Consider the following 13,987-nt stretch of genomic DNA (forward strand, 5'->3'; position numbering starts at 1 on the left):
AGGGGAAAAAATTTCAGGCCTGGGGTAGGCAGGAACAAAATTGATACTTTGCATTGCCAGGTTCCATTATCTGTGCAGTATATATGCAGTAGATTATGCAGTATGTTATATAACAAGTCTGTGTAAGTGCAAGAAGTGGTACCACAAATGAGTGACTTGATTTTGAGAATACCTATCTTGTATGACCCCCATAGTATCCCCTGATGACCCCCAAAATAAGTTGCTCCATTTTAAGGAACAGATCAGTGGGCCCTCAAGTTCTTTTCATGTTTCTTCTATGGTTTATGTGTGAGCAGAAGAGAGTAGAGGGACTGGATAGGCACACAGACCAAAAAATGGCATGTTTTTCCTGTTTTTCAGGCAATAAAATGTGTGTGAACCTCTTGTCACCAACCCATCTCTTAGATCCAGATGAAGACTTTTTTTTTTACAAATTGACATGTACTGCTTCTTGTACACTTTTTTTGGAAATCAAATTAGGTAACTTTTCTACGGAGACATGAAGTGGGACATGGGAGTTTTTTCACTGCCGGAGAAAAGAAGCTGCTGCTTGTAGGATCTCCTGATAACTGCAGTTTGACAGCTCTATTAGTGATGATGGTGTGTGTGCAGGGGAGAGGAAGGACACTTCTTCAGTGGTGGCAGTACCAAGTGCAACTGTTTTGTATTCTATTAAGTAAGGATTTAATCTCTGACAGAGAAAAGCATCCTGTTAGTTTGATTTGTTTTGATTGGCAGTGAAGTCCAATCCTGTAAAAATTTAGATTAATGGATTCTTTTATCTATGCTTTACTTGTGGAGAAAAAGAATATTGAGGATTTCTTCTAGAGATATGCTGACATGACTAAAAGTAAAGGGAGTAATTTACAGTCAGGGACAACTGAGGATTTCACTCCTTACATTGCAGTGCATTTGCTTCAACTTAAATACATCCTTTAAAATATTGCATCAGCTTATGTTACATTGACAGTGATGAATTCCTCAGGCAATAGAATATATAATAGTTTAAGTCAACTTCTGAAACCAGGGCACAGTGAACATAACCATAAATGCTGCGTTTTGCTTAGTTATTTCTTAGTTATTTGGGTTGGCAGATTTCTCAATTCCCTTAAATTATCTTATGCAGTGTGGGGTGAGAGCCCAGCCCTACATCCTCCTGTGGGCACTTCCATGGGGTGTTTTCATCAGTTCTCACATGACCAGAGTCTCACTGGAGGTATTGCATATTTAAATGATGGAAGGCTGTAGACTTTGATTTTAATCAAGACTTCAGTGTTGCTCAAAAATGTTCTGAAAAGTAATTTCCTAGTTATATTTTTAAATGTCTTGTTGAATGTTCCCAGAGAGTAAAATTATATCAGGGTAGGAATTCAGGATAGAATTACTGTATGGAAATGATTCTTAAAATGCAGGGTAAGTAAGTAGAAATTAGGACATCTCTCAATGTAATGGCTGGATGCATTTATCTGTCAAAATAAATACTAACTCTATTACAAGCTATACTAAGTACTGGATGCTTAATGAGTTGCTAACAGAAGAGCAAACTATCCTTTATTAATATAATATTTTCACTTAGTACTCTATGATTCTTTGAAAAACACCTTTGATAAAACTGTATAAATTAAAGCATGGGAGTTTACACATTCGTTTCTTTTTCTTTTCTTATTTTTAAAATCTCCTTACTCCGTTATTTGCTTTCCAGTGTCTGTTGATGCATTGATATTTTATATAGTTTTGAGAACTTATTCTTTTACAAACCAGTGTAAAATAAGCTACATAAGTAAGTATATTTGTCCTAGGCTGTGAGATGTGTCCTTTAGCAATAGGACTAAATATGACTTTTATGGCATGACTGTCTAAAGTGATTAGAAATGTTGAGAGTAGGACAGTTTGATGGACAGATATCTGTATGGTTCTTTTGATGAGGCCTTCTATGAACCAAGTGCTTGAATGTCTTTATAATGTGTGCAACAAGGTGGTGACAGCTGTGTAAGAGAGTGTGCCTGCACAGTCACCATAAAGTTGTTTTGAGAAGGGGAAAACATTTTGGACTCTATTTTGCTTTTTAAAATCCAGATATATAATTAGAATCGTAGAAGGGTAAAAATTATTGGGGTTGGAAGGGACCTTAAAGATCATCTCATTCCAACCCCCCTGCTGTGGGCAGGAGACCTTCCTCCAGACCAGGTGCTCAGGGCCCCACCCTGCCTGGCCTTGAGTGACTCTGTCCAAGGCTTCCTCATCCTCAGATTACAGAATTGCTCCCTAACACCTTCTCCAAACCCCTTGCTCTCTGTTTAGAGCCCTTCCCCCTCGCCCTGTCACTGGAGAGCCCAGAGAGGTGCCCAGTGTTGCCCTCAATAAATGTCTCTGTACCTGAGGGGTTTGTAGCACTCATGTAGGGTGACAACAGATTGATCTCAGTCAAAGCCATTTCAGCCTGCAGAGGAATTAGAAAAGTCATTTCTCTTTTGGTTTGGTTCCACACATCATGTCCTTGTCTGATTATCATGCTGAGTAAAGCAGGGGTTGAGCTTTGCCTGACTTGTTTTAAGATCACCAGGTTTTGCCTAACTTCAATCTAAGGCTGTAAAGCAGATCAGGTTCCATCAAAACTTGATACTGTCTGCTTGAGGAGTTCATGAATTTTTGTCAGAACTGATCTCTTGTTTTTGCTTAATGTTACAAAAATCTTGAAGGCTTTTAATACTCATGTATCACATTTACTTCGGGTAAAGTTTATGCAGAAGATCTTGTGATATTGTCTAAAATTCTCCCAGTATTCTCAGTGGGTTATTTTTGGATATCTGAGCTTTTCAGTTTTCATATAGTAATGTAATTAGGATGTCATATGGGTGCTTCAGTGCACTTGTATTTCCATGTGTGCTTCTGATACAGGATGATTTTCATTGTTAAACATTTCTTTGATTAACATCTCAAGCGTAATGAAATGCTACTGATCCCTTCAGTTTGATATTGGCCTTTGGTAGTATCACAGAAAAAATAAGAGAATAACTGATGGAGATTTTGTTTTCTTGATTTAACTCCCTTCTTAGAAGACTTTTCTGCTCAGGAGCTATAGGAAAATGTCATGGACTTTAATATTGCTATGAACTAGCCTCCCTGCCTTCTTTCCAAACCACTGTACACACATAAAAAATGGCTTATACTTCTTTGTCTGAAAGCTCTGGTATAGGAACCATAGGTTGTTCAGGGCCACAGCACTGTACCACAAAGCAGAACATGAAAACCCTGTTCCTTTCTTTTTTTAATATTGATCAGCCATATAAGTTAAACTGAAAGTGCAGAAAATACATTGTTTTTTGGTTTTTTTATGGACATATGAATAATAAGGGATTGGATGTTATATGAAACATTTTCTTTCATATAATATGTCTTATCAGTTTAGTTCTAAATGGCCAGTTACAAAATACTGTTGTTGCCATTCCTGGATTTTACTGAAGCTCTTAAGATTGAAAAAAAAAAGCCAAAGAAATCAAGAAAAGATGCATAAAAGAAAAACTGAAATTAAGTAAGTGGATGCAGAAAACCCACACAAGCATCAGATAGTATCAGAAAAAGGGACAGTTAAGAATTCATGGGCTTGTGTATAAAATTAGATTCTGGGTCAGTGCAAGTCAAGAGAATTTAGTCTCAATAAAATCATAGATGCAACTGAAATGACAAGACTTGGAGTAAATGGTTTGTAACCCTTGTCATCACATTTTGTTGCCTGAGTGTAAAGGCCAGCAAGGCCTGCATTGTGTAGCAATAAAGGGAGAACAAAAGCAAGGCTTTCAGGGGTAGAGCACCTCCAAGAAAGTACTGGCTGCACAATAACGAAGAAAGTTAGTTTTTCTGAGAGAAGGTTATTGTGATCCTCTTCAGCTTTGCTGGAGAAAACCAGCAGAGTTTTTCTTCATGCAATAAAGTAATGTCTGTAAAATGATTGGAGTAATGGGCAGAGTGATATCGTTTCACAAAAGACTTTGAATGACTTCCAGATGCCACTGCCAATACAAGTCACAATCAAAATGACCCTGTAGTTAACAGCAGTAAATTTTCACAGAAAGGTGCCCTGAAGCAAATGGGTATTTCAGCCAATAAGTCTGATGTTTTGATCTTTCTGTATCAAGTGCTCCACTTTTGGCACACACACTCATCTCTAAGGAACTACAGTCCTTTACTGAAAATATTAAAAGCATTTAAGAAGTAGGAAGAGCAGTGTGGTGTGGTGTGGATGATGAGCCAAGCTGGCAAGGGCTGGGGAAGCAAGGGGAAGATGAGGGTGAGCCCTGGGGCACAGGATCTGGATCATGAGCTTGTGAGTTTAACTTGATCTGTACTGGACCCAGCTGCTCGTGCATTTTTATGCTAAAGAAGGACTTGTTTCTACTGTATAGGCTTCAGCAGAAAGAGACACAACTGTCAAGTTCAGAATTAATGTGATTTACTGTTATAGGGAAACAGTGAGCTGCAGTATTTGTGTATAAAGATCCATGAGGCAGGGTGTGCATCTTCTCTAACACATGTTGCTTCTTTGTATGGCCACCCTTGTCCCAGCCAAGGAAAGCCTTCCAGCACCACAGAAACACTGCTTCTGTTGAGGGCAAAGTTATAAAAAGTAAGGGAAAGTCATTTGGGCTAAACATTTACCTCCATGCTGACACAGATTTTTGAAAACTGGTTTGTACTTATCCATACTTAATAAGAGAGCACCAGGAAGGTCAGACTCTGTTGTGGAAGTCCAGTGGGCTCCCACAATTGCTGTTTTGTTCTGTGTCATTGCATTAAGGATCATTGCACCTGCTACTAATTGCAATGTGGCTTATTAATAATGAAAGAGTTTTCAAAATCTAATTTATTTCTCATGTTTCTGGCTGTTCAAACAATGACTGTAGATTAATCAGGTTGCTGAATCAATTTGTGAGCTATTTATTCTCTTATTAACTTTTTAAAAATCTTCTTTTCTGTTTACATGTTCCTTCATTGTGTATTGATCTGTGTGTGGTCCAAAAAAAAAAAATTAGTTTTCATAGGCAGATTGCAGCTGACTTTACCTTCAGGGTCTTGCTTCTTTTTATTTACTAATGTGGTAAATGTTGTGCAGATGTAGGAGACACAGTTTGTGCCCTCAAGAAACAGTAGAAACCCAACCATGTGAGTGCTTGTGTTTCTGAGATGTGGAGTACAAGAAAAATGAAGTCGGTGATTTGTACATCGATTTTGTACAAATTTTGCTACTTCCACACATTTGATTGTTGGATTGAAGATAAAAATGTGCAGTTTTATGTGCTACTTGCTAACAGGGCTCTTTAGGAGTGTTTAGGATTACTGGACTGCTTCTCCAGCCTGCTGCAGTGAATGCACTCCAGACCAGCAGGGCAGTGTTCTGTGTGTAAAACAGATTTAAAATCCCACCCAGACAGGACTGGTTTGTATCCACTGCTGTTACTGTAATGGCCAAGAATAATTGAAACTCAGTAAAGGAAGATGCTTTTCTTTCTATATTTATATCCCCTCATCCCACCCCAATTTTGTTTACTTTCTAACGACAGTTTGTGTCTCCTCATTTGCAATGTTTTCCTGAATCCTCAGATATCCTGTTTCCCTATTGTTTATGTGGGTATTTCTCACTACATCAAGAGAAGAAATGTTTAAAAACAGACAAATGTAATTTTTAGTCAAAGAACAAAATAAGCAGCTCCAGTTGGGGGAAAAGTGAAGTCTGGGGCAATTATAGTAACTGTTGCTGCACTTAATTTATTAATAATATGTTTAATTCATTAAAAAGGAAGGAAGCAAGCTGCACGTTGATAGTGTTCCGTTTGTAAGCCTGTGAAAATAACTTCACCTGCTACTTCTGTATGGTAACTGTAATATCTAAGCAATGTTTCCATCTCTTTCAGGATCAGAGTCACAGCCAGGTTTCCCAGTACCGCCAGGACCACTCTCTGATCATGAGATCCATTGTCCACATGACTGATGCTGCTCATTCGGGAATTATGGCTCCGTCCCAGCTCACCACCATTAACCAGTCTCAGCTGAGTGCGCAGCTGGGGCTAAATTTAGGAGGCACTAATTTGCCACACACTTCTCCCTCCCCTCCTGCAAGTAAATCAGCCACTCCTTCCCCATCTAGCTCTATCAATGAAGAAGATGCAGATGAATCAAACAGAGTAAGTTATTCCATGTGCTGCAGTGAGCAAGCCTCACACATCCTCATGCTGGATTTGCATGGCTGCAGCTGCAATGTGATCATTTAAAACACAAATGTTACAGTAAAGTGGAATATGATTAATTTGCTGATTACCTTCTTTACTTAAGAAGTATCCATACTATTGTCATAATAATGGACCTAAGACTAGACAGATATATAAGAATCGACAGATATATATATGTAGATATATATGTAGATATATATATTATATATATGTATTTCTTTTGGTCTAATTTGACTCTGGTTTTCAGATCTGTTGAATCTCTTCAGGCATCAGTCTTGGACAGTTTTGTCATTTTGGTATTCTCTGGAGTCATGTAAAACACGGATGTGTATAGAGAGAAGTAAAATAAGCTTTCTTCTAACTGAAAGTTTAGTTAACTTATATCTTCCTTTAAATAAATCTCTTATAAAAGGAAAAAATATTGACCAAGTGAAGGACAAATGTTGTTATAGCAGTATATGTAAAAGCCTAATTTAAGACTGTTCCATGAAAGGTTTTCTCATTAAGTTGATGGAAGTTACACATGTGGAAAGCTCATTGTAAAGGATCCTCAAAATATCAAAGTGAGTCACTATCACAGAGATATGTATCATACTACATATCATATTTAGAGCCACTTGATGCCCTTGTTGCAATAATCTGTGCATGGCTCAGCAAAGGAGGGTCCAGGGCACGAGGCACACACAGGGAGCAGAGCTGCTGGATCCCCATCCCAGAGGGAAGAGAGGGGCTGTCAGTGCCTGCCAGAGCTCCCAGGGCTCCCCCAGGGACACCTGCCCTGCCCTGGGGGATCACAGCCAGTGCTCTGCACGTGGGCACACACTGCCCAGTTGCTGCTGCTGCTTTTTGCCTGAAGGGTGGGATTTTTAACCCCTGGCCCATGTCTAAGTTGCCAGTCTAAGCCTGGGAACTGGGAAATGCCTCCAGGCTTTTGCCTTTTGAGTCTCAACTGCCAAGACTGGATCTTAAAGGAAAAACATAGATGGCCTCTTCAAAATATGCTATGAGGTAAATCTTAATATTTTTTAGTATTAATTAGCATTGGGGTGTCCTTTTTTACGTCAAACTTGTAAGATGTGGCTCTCAGAGCTGTGCTTAGAATGAGTAGTATTTACTCATGTATTTAGTTCCAGGAGATCCAATGAGATTATGCTGAGGCTAAACACTCTTTGCTAGAGAGAAGGGCCTGCACAACAGGACTCTCCCAAGTGTTGCCTGCATAACAGCTTTATCCATATACTATTACAACTGACTGTAAATAATTGTTTTGCAATTTATCTGACTTATTTAATGCATTTATTGACTGTTCTTGTTCTTACTGTTTCTTAGGCTGCTGGAGAAAAAAGAGCTGCCCCAGATTCTGGCAAGAAGCCCAAGACCCCAAAGAAGAAGAAAAAGAAAGACCCCAATGAGCCACAAAAGCCAGTGTCAGCATATGCCCTTTTCTTCAGGGACACACAAGCTGCAATTAAAGGACAGAACCCGAATGCTACATTTGGAGATGTTTCAAAAATAGTGGCATCTATGTGGGACAGTTTAGGAGAAGAACAAAAACAGGTAAATTGATGCAGGGTTGTCTCACAAGAAGTAATATAGTAGTCCTTGTAAAAAAATCTCCTACCTCTTCTCTGAGTGGACCACACTACTTGCTGATGTAGAACTCCACCTCTGTAGAGCTAAACTGAAGACCTGGCATCTAATTTTTTTTCTTTGTGAGAGCTGACAGGTAGTGTTAAATGACTATTTGTCTTTAAATTTTAAAGGGCAGTTTGTAAAAGAGCTCAGGTTATAGTGTCCTAGAGTCCTCTTAAAACCATCTTTTGATGATTCCTATTTCAAAGCCCTTGTTTCCTTTTAATAAGTTAGAAAAGAGGAAGGTACAGCATATTTACCATTTCCTTTGATCTGCCTTATGAATTTGTTACAAAGAGTGTTGATTTCTAACCTTTGAAGCCAATCCTCTGAGTCTCATTACAATGTTGTCTGGGAAATGCTATCTCCAACTCCAACTGGGTACAGAGTGATGAGTTTTGTACTTCCTTGAGGGTTATTCTTCTTCCTATACACATGGAACTGCTGCACATGGATTAAAGGGGGTTAAAAATACCCTTTGTTTGTTCCCAGTAACAGTTAATAGAAGCTTGTGGGGCAGGACAGATTCCCAGATTGGATGCCTTTTGGCAAGAGATGAATGGTGCTTGTTTCTGAAATACATTTAGAAACTTTTAGTCTGATCTAACAGATGATAATGAACATGATTTAAGGATGAACTTTAAATTTAATAATTATTAAAAATACAGATTTAGTATTTTTGCCTCACATTTCTTGTTTAACTCAATGGGATTCTCTCATGCTGGCTTTGGGGCAAGTCCAAGTTCTTTGATCCACCTTTTTTAAATGTGTACAGATTTTCTTATATGTAGTTTGAATATCTGTTTTGAAAAAAAAATGCACAGGTGTATTCTGCTATTATACACTACTGCTGATACATTTTGGCATTTGTAATACCCAATTTTCTAATACCCCTGCTACTTGGAGTCAATAAAATACTGTTTTCTGGGGAAGGAAAGAATGCATAGGTAGTCTTGTCAATCAGTTGGCTGCTCAGACTGATGTCAAATAGCAGCATTTTGTTATTCCTGATAATAAACATAAATTGTACTGCAAGTCCAGCAAGTAGCCCTGAAAGCCTGTGACCACCTGCGAGAATATTTAGGACTTTCAAGGAAGAAAAAGCACATCTAACAGTAGAGTGTTTTCAGGGGTTTTGGTCTATGTTTTTTGTTTATGTGCAAGTGATTTTGAGAGCATTCTGGCAAAAAAAAAATCTTAATAGTTGAAGTTGGTGAAATTGTGGTCTCTTTTAATAGGTATATAAAAGAAAAACTGAAGCTGCCAAAAAAGAATACCTAAAGGCACTTGCTGCCTACAGAGCAAGCCTTGTTTCTAAGGTAAGCCTAATATTGCCTTCAATGTAATGCAAATGAGCTTTTACCAGTGATATTGAAATATGTGGGGCAAGGGGAGGATGTTATGCACAATAGAAGTAGAATCATGGCATTTCTGTAATAGAGCTCTACAAGATGTTGTGCTGCTGCTTGAACCCTGCTTAGTCTCTGCAAAAATAATTTCATCTCTCTCCTGGCATACTAATGATTACCAGAAACCATCTTTGTAATTGTACATCTTCCTTGAGCTGCAGAGGCAAAGTAATGCACTTCACCACAAAAATAAAATTCAGTCATGAAAAATATACTGACCTTTTGACATTAATATTTGCAAGCTGTTTGCAGAGGTTTGTTTTTCCTCAAGTGCTGCTTCTCAAAGGACAGGCTTGCTTTGCGTGGAGTTGGAGAGCAGTTGTTGTGTGACAAAGCTTAAGTATTTTTGCAGGTGAGGGGAAAGAAATGTGTGGTGGCTCTGAATTTGGAGAGTACTAAAAAATGGACTAGCTGGCAGTGAGCCACAAGGAGTATTTTAGTGGATCCTGAGTTAAAATAAAACCTGCGAAGAAAACAAAGCTCTGCTGTCTTACTTGAGAATTTACCTTTCTAGACAGCAGCACTATACAGGTTGCAGTACTGTTGCATCTGAATATCATAAATGGAAATGTGCTTATAGACATTTAAAATATGGGTAAAACTTTGGGTGATGATGTCTTAACTCCTGAGACTATTTGTTTGAATGTACAACTGCAGAACATTAGTAAATCATATGGAAAGTTGCTGTGTATTTTAATTATTGATTAAAATTACAACATCAGAAATTATACAAGTGTTTTTGAAAACTGGAAGATTTCTTCTTCTTGTGTTAAGTAGCTGTGTTTTTCTGTTGCCTCTGGGACTTAGATAATTTTCTAAAAGCCTTTAGTATCACAATGCTAAGTTCAAGATCAGCAGGAGTTCTAAATACCTTTGAGAGTTATTATTTTGTGAATCTTAAGTTCCCTTTTCAAAACAATCAGGAATCATAATTTTTTCCCCTAATCCATGGGACCAGGACTACCAAGTAACTTCTGTGTAGATTGCAGGTGGAAATGACGCTCAAAGTCATTGTATCTCATCTCCTCTAAATTAAGACCTCCTTGCTATAGCTTTTTCACATGAGATGGTGGCTCACGGTAGGGATGGGAGAGAAACTTGTGCAACAATTTATTAAATTCTCAGGTAAATGTCTACAGAGTGTCAGTTAATTGCTCATTGGTTGGTAACTGATGGGGTGGGGAGTGTGTGTGCTGCTGACTCCCAAAGAGCAGGGTTTTTTTAAAAACATTTGAATATATTGGACCTGTTCTAGCTCTTTCTGCGACAAAATGTGTGTGACATCTCTGACTTTCTGGTGTTGATCAAGGGCACAAGTTACTTTTTGTCCAAGTAAGACCTGGAGGTACCATATAGGGAGGCAGATAAAGAGGTGATGCAATGTGTTTCTGATCAGTGGTTGTTTCAGACTGAACAGATCTTTTCTGATAGAAAACAAAAGATGGCAAAGGTCTCTGAATAGCTGTTACTTTTATTACCATGTAGACAGTAATAATGTTTTTTCTGTTGAAAAGACAATTAATTTCTCTTCCAAACACAGGCTGCTGCAGAATCTGCTGAGGCCCAGACAATTCGTTCTGTCCAGCAAACACTGGCATCCACAAATTTGTCTTCCTCCCTCATTCTGAATAGTTCTCTTTCTCAGCACGCGACGGTGTCGGCATCTCCCCAAACTCTTCAACAGCCCCTTTCCAGAGCCATTGCTCCAAAACCCTTGACCATGAGACTGCCAATGAATCAGATTGTAGCTTCTGTCACCATTGCCCCAAACATGCCAACAAACATTGCAGCTCCATTGATAAGCTCCATGGGCTCAAACATGGTGGCAACGCCGTCTTCGTCTCAGCTCAGCCCCTCCATGCAAAGCCAGCAGCACCAGATGCAGCAGCTCCAGCAGCAACAGATGCAGCAGATGCAACAGCAGCAACTACATCAGCATCAAATGCATCAGCAAATACAACAGCAAATGCAGCAGCAGCATTTTCAGCACCACATGCAGCAACATTTGCAGCAGCAGCAGCAGCAGCATCTCCAGCAGCAGATGAATCAGCAGCAGATGCAACAGCAACTGCAGCACATACAGCTTCAGCAAATGCAGCAGCAGCAGCAAATGCAGCATATGCAGCACCAGTCCCAGCCTTCTCCTCAGCAGCATTCCCCAGGAGCCCCGCAGATCACTTCTCCCATCCCTGCCATTGGGAGCCCTCAGCCAGCCCCTCAGCAGCACCAGTCACAAATACAATCTCAGACACAGACTCAAGTATTATCACAGGTCAGTATTTTCTGAAGATAAACGATCTTGCAACATGGCTTTGTGTTGATGGAGGGGTAGGGGTAAACCATATTTGGCTGAAAACTGTAAATTGTTGATGGTAGTTATGCAGGGATGCATAACAGATCAAATGATCCTCTAAAGTGTCTATTAGATAGGCAATAAAGAACTACAATGTAGCTGTGTATCATCTTTTAGCTGACTATAAATCATTTTGTTTAAAAGAAAAAAATCTGTTCTCTTTTTCATGTGATGCCTTTTTAATTTATTTAAGCTTTACCTACAATATGGGAATCAGCTGGCCTAAAAAATACCTGGACCTTATGACTGCAAAATGGCCTTTCAGAGTTGTATGCTATAGCCCTTCTTTCTCTAAAAGTGAGTAATGCACTTCAAGGCAGTATGAACTCATGAAGCCCTTAAAGCACAGTTGTAACTACCTGTAAAATTATGATTGGATTTCACACAATCATACTTGTATGACATGAGTTAGTTGATGGCATTTTTTGTCATGAAAAAATAGAGTAAATTACAGATTTTTGCCAAAGCTCTTATTTTTTTTCTTTTTCTCTCCTAAATGTCTTCAGAAAAACAAATGCAAGTAACTGGACGTAAATGTTTGACCCAACTTTTCACTTCATTTCTCTAAATAAACCTGCCATAGTTTGTAAGAAAATATATATTGACATTTTCCCTCTTACGTTAATTCCAATTACAGAACAAATGTGAATATTATATTCTGTGTCGAAGTGATGAGTTTCAGATTTAATACACTGTATTTTTAAAAGGGAAATGCACTTAAATAAAACTGTTATTACAGAAAGCTAAGATGAGAAATGCAAGTTATTAATACGCTGTAAAACCAGTAGAATATTTAAATGAAACTCCACAACTGAATAATCAATGTAAATATTTTCTTTAAAAGTTGTAAGTTTTCATATCATGTGTTGTAAAGTTTTCATAAATGAGGCTTTAATGTAAACACTGGTAACATGAATTATTAATTGCTACATTGCTTATTGTGTTTTTATGCTGTTTTATACTTTTTTATGAGTTATGATAGCAGCAATTAAGTTGTTTGTATTTTGCTTATCTAAAATAAATGCTTTTATCTTGCTATAGAATAAACACATTTCAGTAAAACTGATGAGCTGTAAGTCTTTGATAGAGAAACCAGAAATATTTCCTTCTGCAAATGCTTTCTTGGACATTTTTAAACTCCTTTGGATTTTTATCAGACATTCTGGGTGAACAGGTACCAATGGGAACAGAGCAAGCGCTTGGCTCCTGTGCCCTCCAAGACGCTCTGCTGCAGAGTTGTGGGCAACTTCTCTGAGGTGTCAGTGACTCCAGAGAGAGGAAGCAAATGCTGGGGTCACACAACAGTCATGGTGCCCTGTGCTGATGAGCTGCAGGAGCAGGGAGGTGAACCTGTCTCTCAGACATAATGTTCAGAGAGGGAAATCAGCACTAGTTGTTGCTTTGTATCTGAGAGTTCCAGATGTAAACACAGCTACTGCTGTGGGCTTCCCTCTGTAAGCCTCCAGCTCCTGCCTTGGGCTGCTCCTGAGCTGTCTGACTTTTATGTTCTTGTTAAGGTAGCATGTGATGGAGTGGGGAGGATGGAGGGGGCAGGTCTTTCATATGAAGGCTTTGGAAACATTAACATTCGGTGTGTTGTCAGGTTATTAATGCTGTTCCTATATTTTTGCTCTGAACAGAAAGGAGAGAGCCTCTATTTTCTTGTTTCCCTTCTTCTCCTGCAGTATCTGTGCTGTGAGTGCAGTCTGACCACTATCCCCAGTTGTCTGGCATGATTAATTACAGCATCTGTCCTGTCAGAAGCTATAATGAAGAGGTCTTGATAAAAATTGCAAATTACCACTGGCAACAATCTTAAACTGCTTATGATAAAATGAAAATTAAAAACAGCAAGTGTCAAGCCTGAGCAGAATCCTAATCCTGTTTGTGGCATGGCTACCATGCTCAGAGCACAACCCAAAAATAAAGGAATAGAGATCCCCCAAAAGTTGCAGCCAGACTTGAGGGAAGAGGTACTACAGCATGTAAGTTTCTTTATAGTGAATTCATCTTCCAATATTTCATCATCCTCAGGTACTCTGCTTATTATGTACAAATATTGAACAGCAAGAGATTCTAATTATAAATTTATAGATTTCTTGGAGCAGAAAAAATCATATATAAATTGAAGCTTTTCATAATAGGTGTTAGTTGACAGCTACCCATGCTCCTAATAGCCTTAGCTTGATATCTAATAATGCCTGGGATGGAGGGTGTTTATTCCAAGTGCAAGGAAGCCTGTCTGCATTGGAAATGGCATGACAGAGGCTGGTTGGGAGAGATTTCGTGTGTGTCAGTTTTAACCAGTGTTACGTAACAAAGGAAACCATTTTATAGTCGTTTTTGAAACCTTTAGACAAATGTCTTCA

At 38.7% G+C, this 13,987-nt stretch overlaps 1 protein-coding gene across 2 annotated transcripts in view; it reads left to right on the top strand.

Moving 5' to 3' along the window:
* The window catches only part of TOX3 (TOX high mobility group box family member 3), a 74,708-nt gene extending 61,081 nt beyond the window's left edge, over positions 1-13,627 (top strand). For both annotated transcript variants that reach the window (XM_030955693.1, XM_030955694.1), the window contains exons 4-7: positions 5,910-6,179; positions 7,554-7,781; positions 9,095-9,175; positions 10,806-13,627. In XM_030955693.1, the coding sequence (XP_030811553.1) occupies positions 5,910-6,179; positions 7,554-7,781; positions 9,095-9,175; positions 10,806-11,552 (1,326 nt within the window). In that variant the 3' untranslated portion in view covers positions 11,553-13,627. The remainder of the gene's footprint in view (positions 1-5,909; positions 6,180-7,553; positions 7,782-9,094; positions 9,176-10,805) is intronic.
* The last annotated feature ends 360 nt before the right edge of the window (positions 13,628-13,987 follow it).

The sequence above is a fragment of the Camarhynchus parvulus genome, chromosome 11, assembly GCF_901933205.1.
Source record: "Camarhynchus parvulus chromosome 11, STF_HiC, whole genome shotgun sequence".
In the NCBI taxonomy this organism is placed as follows: Eukaryota; Metazoa; Chordata; class Aves; order Passeriformes; family Thraupidae; genus Camarhynchus; species Camarhynchus parvulus.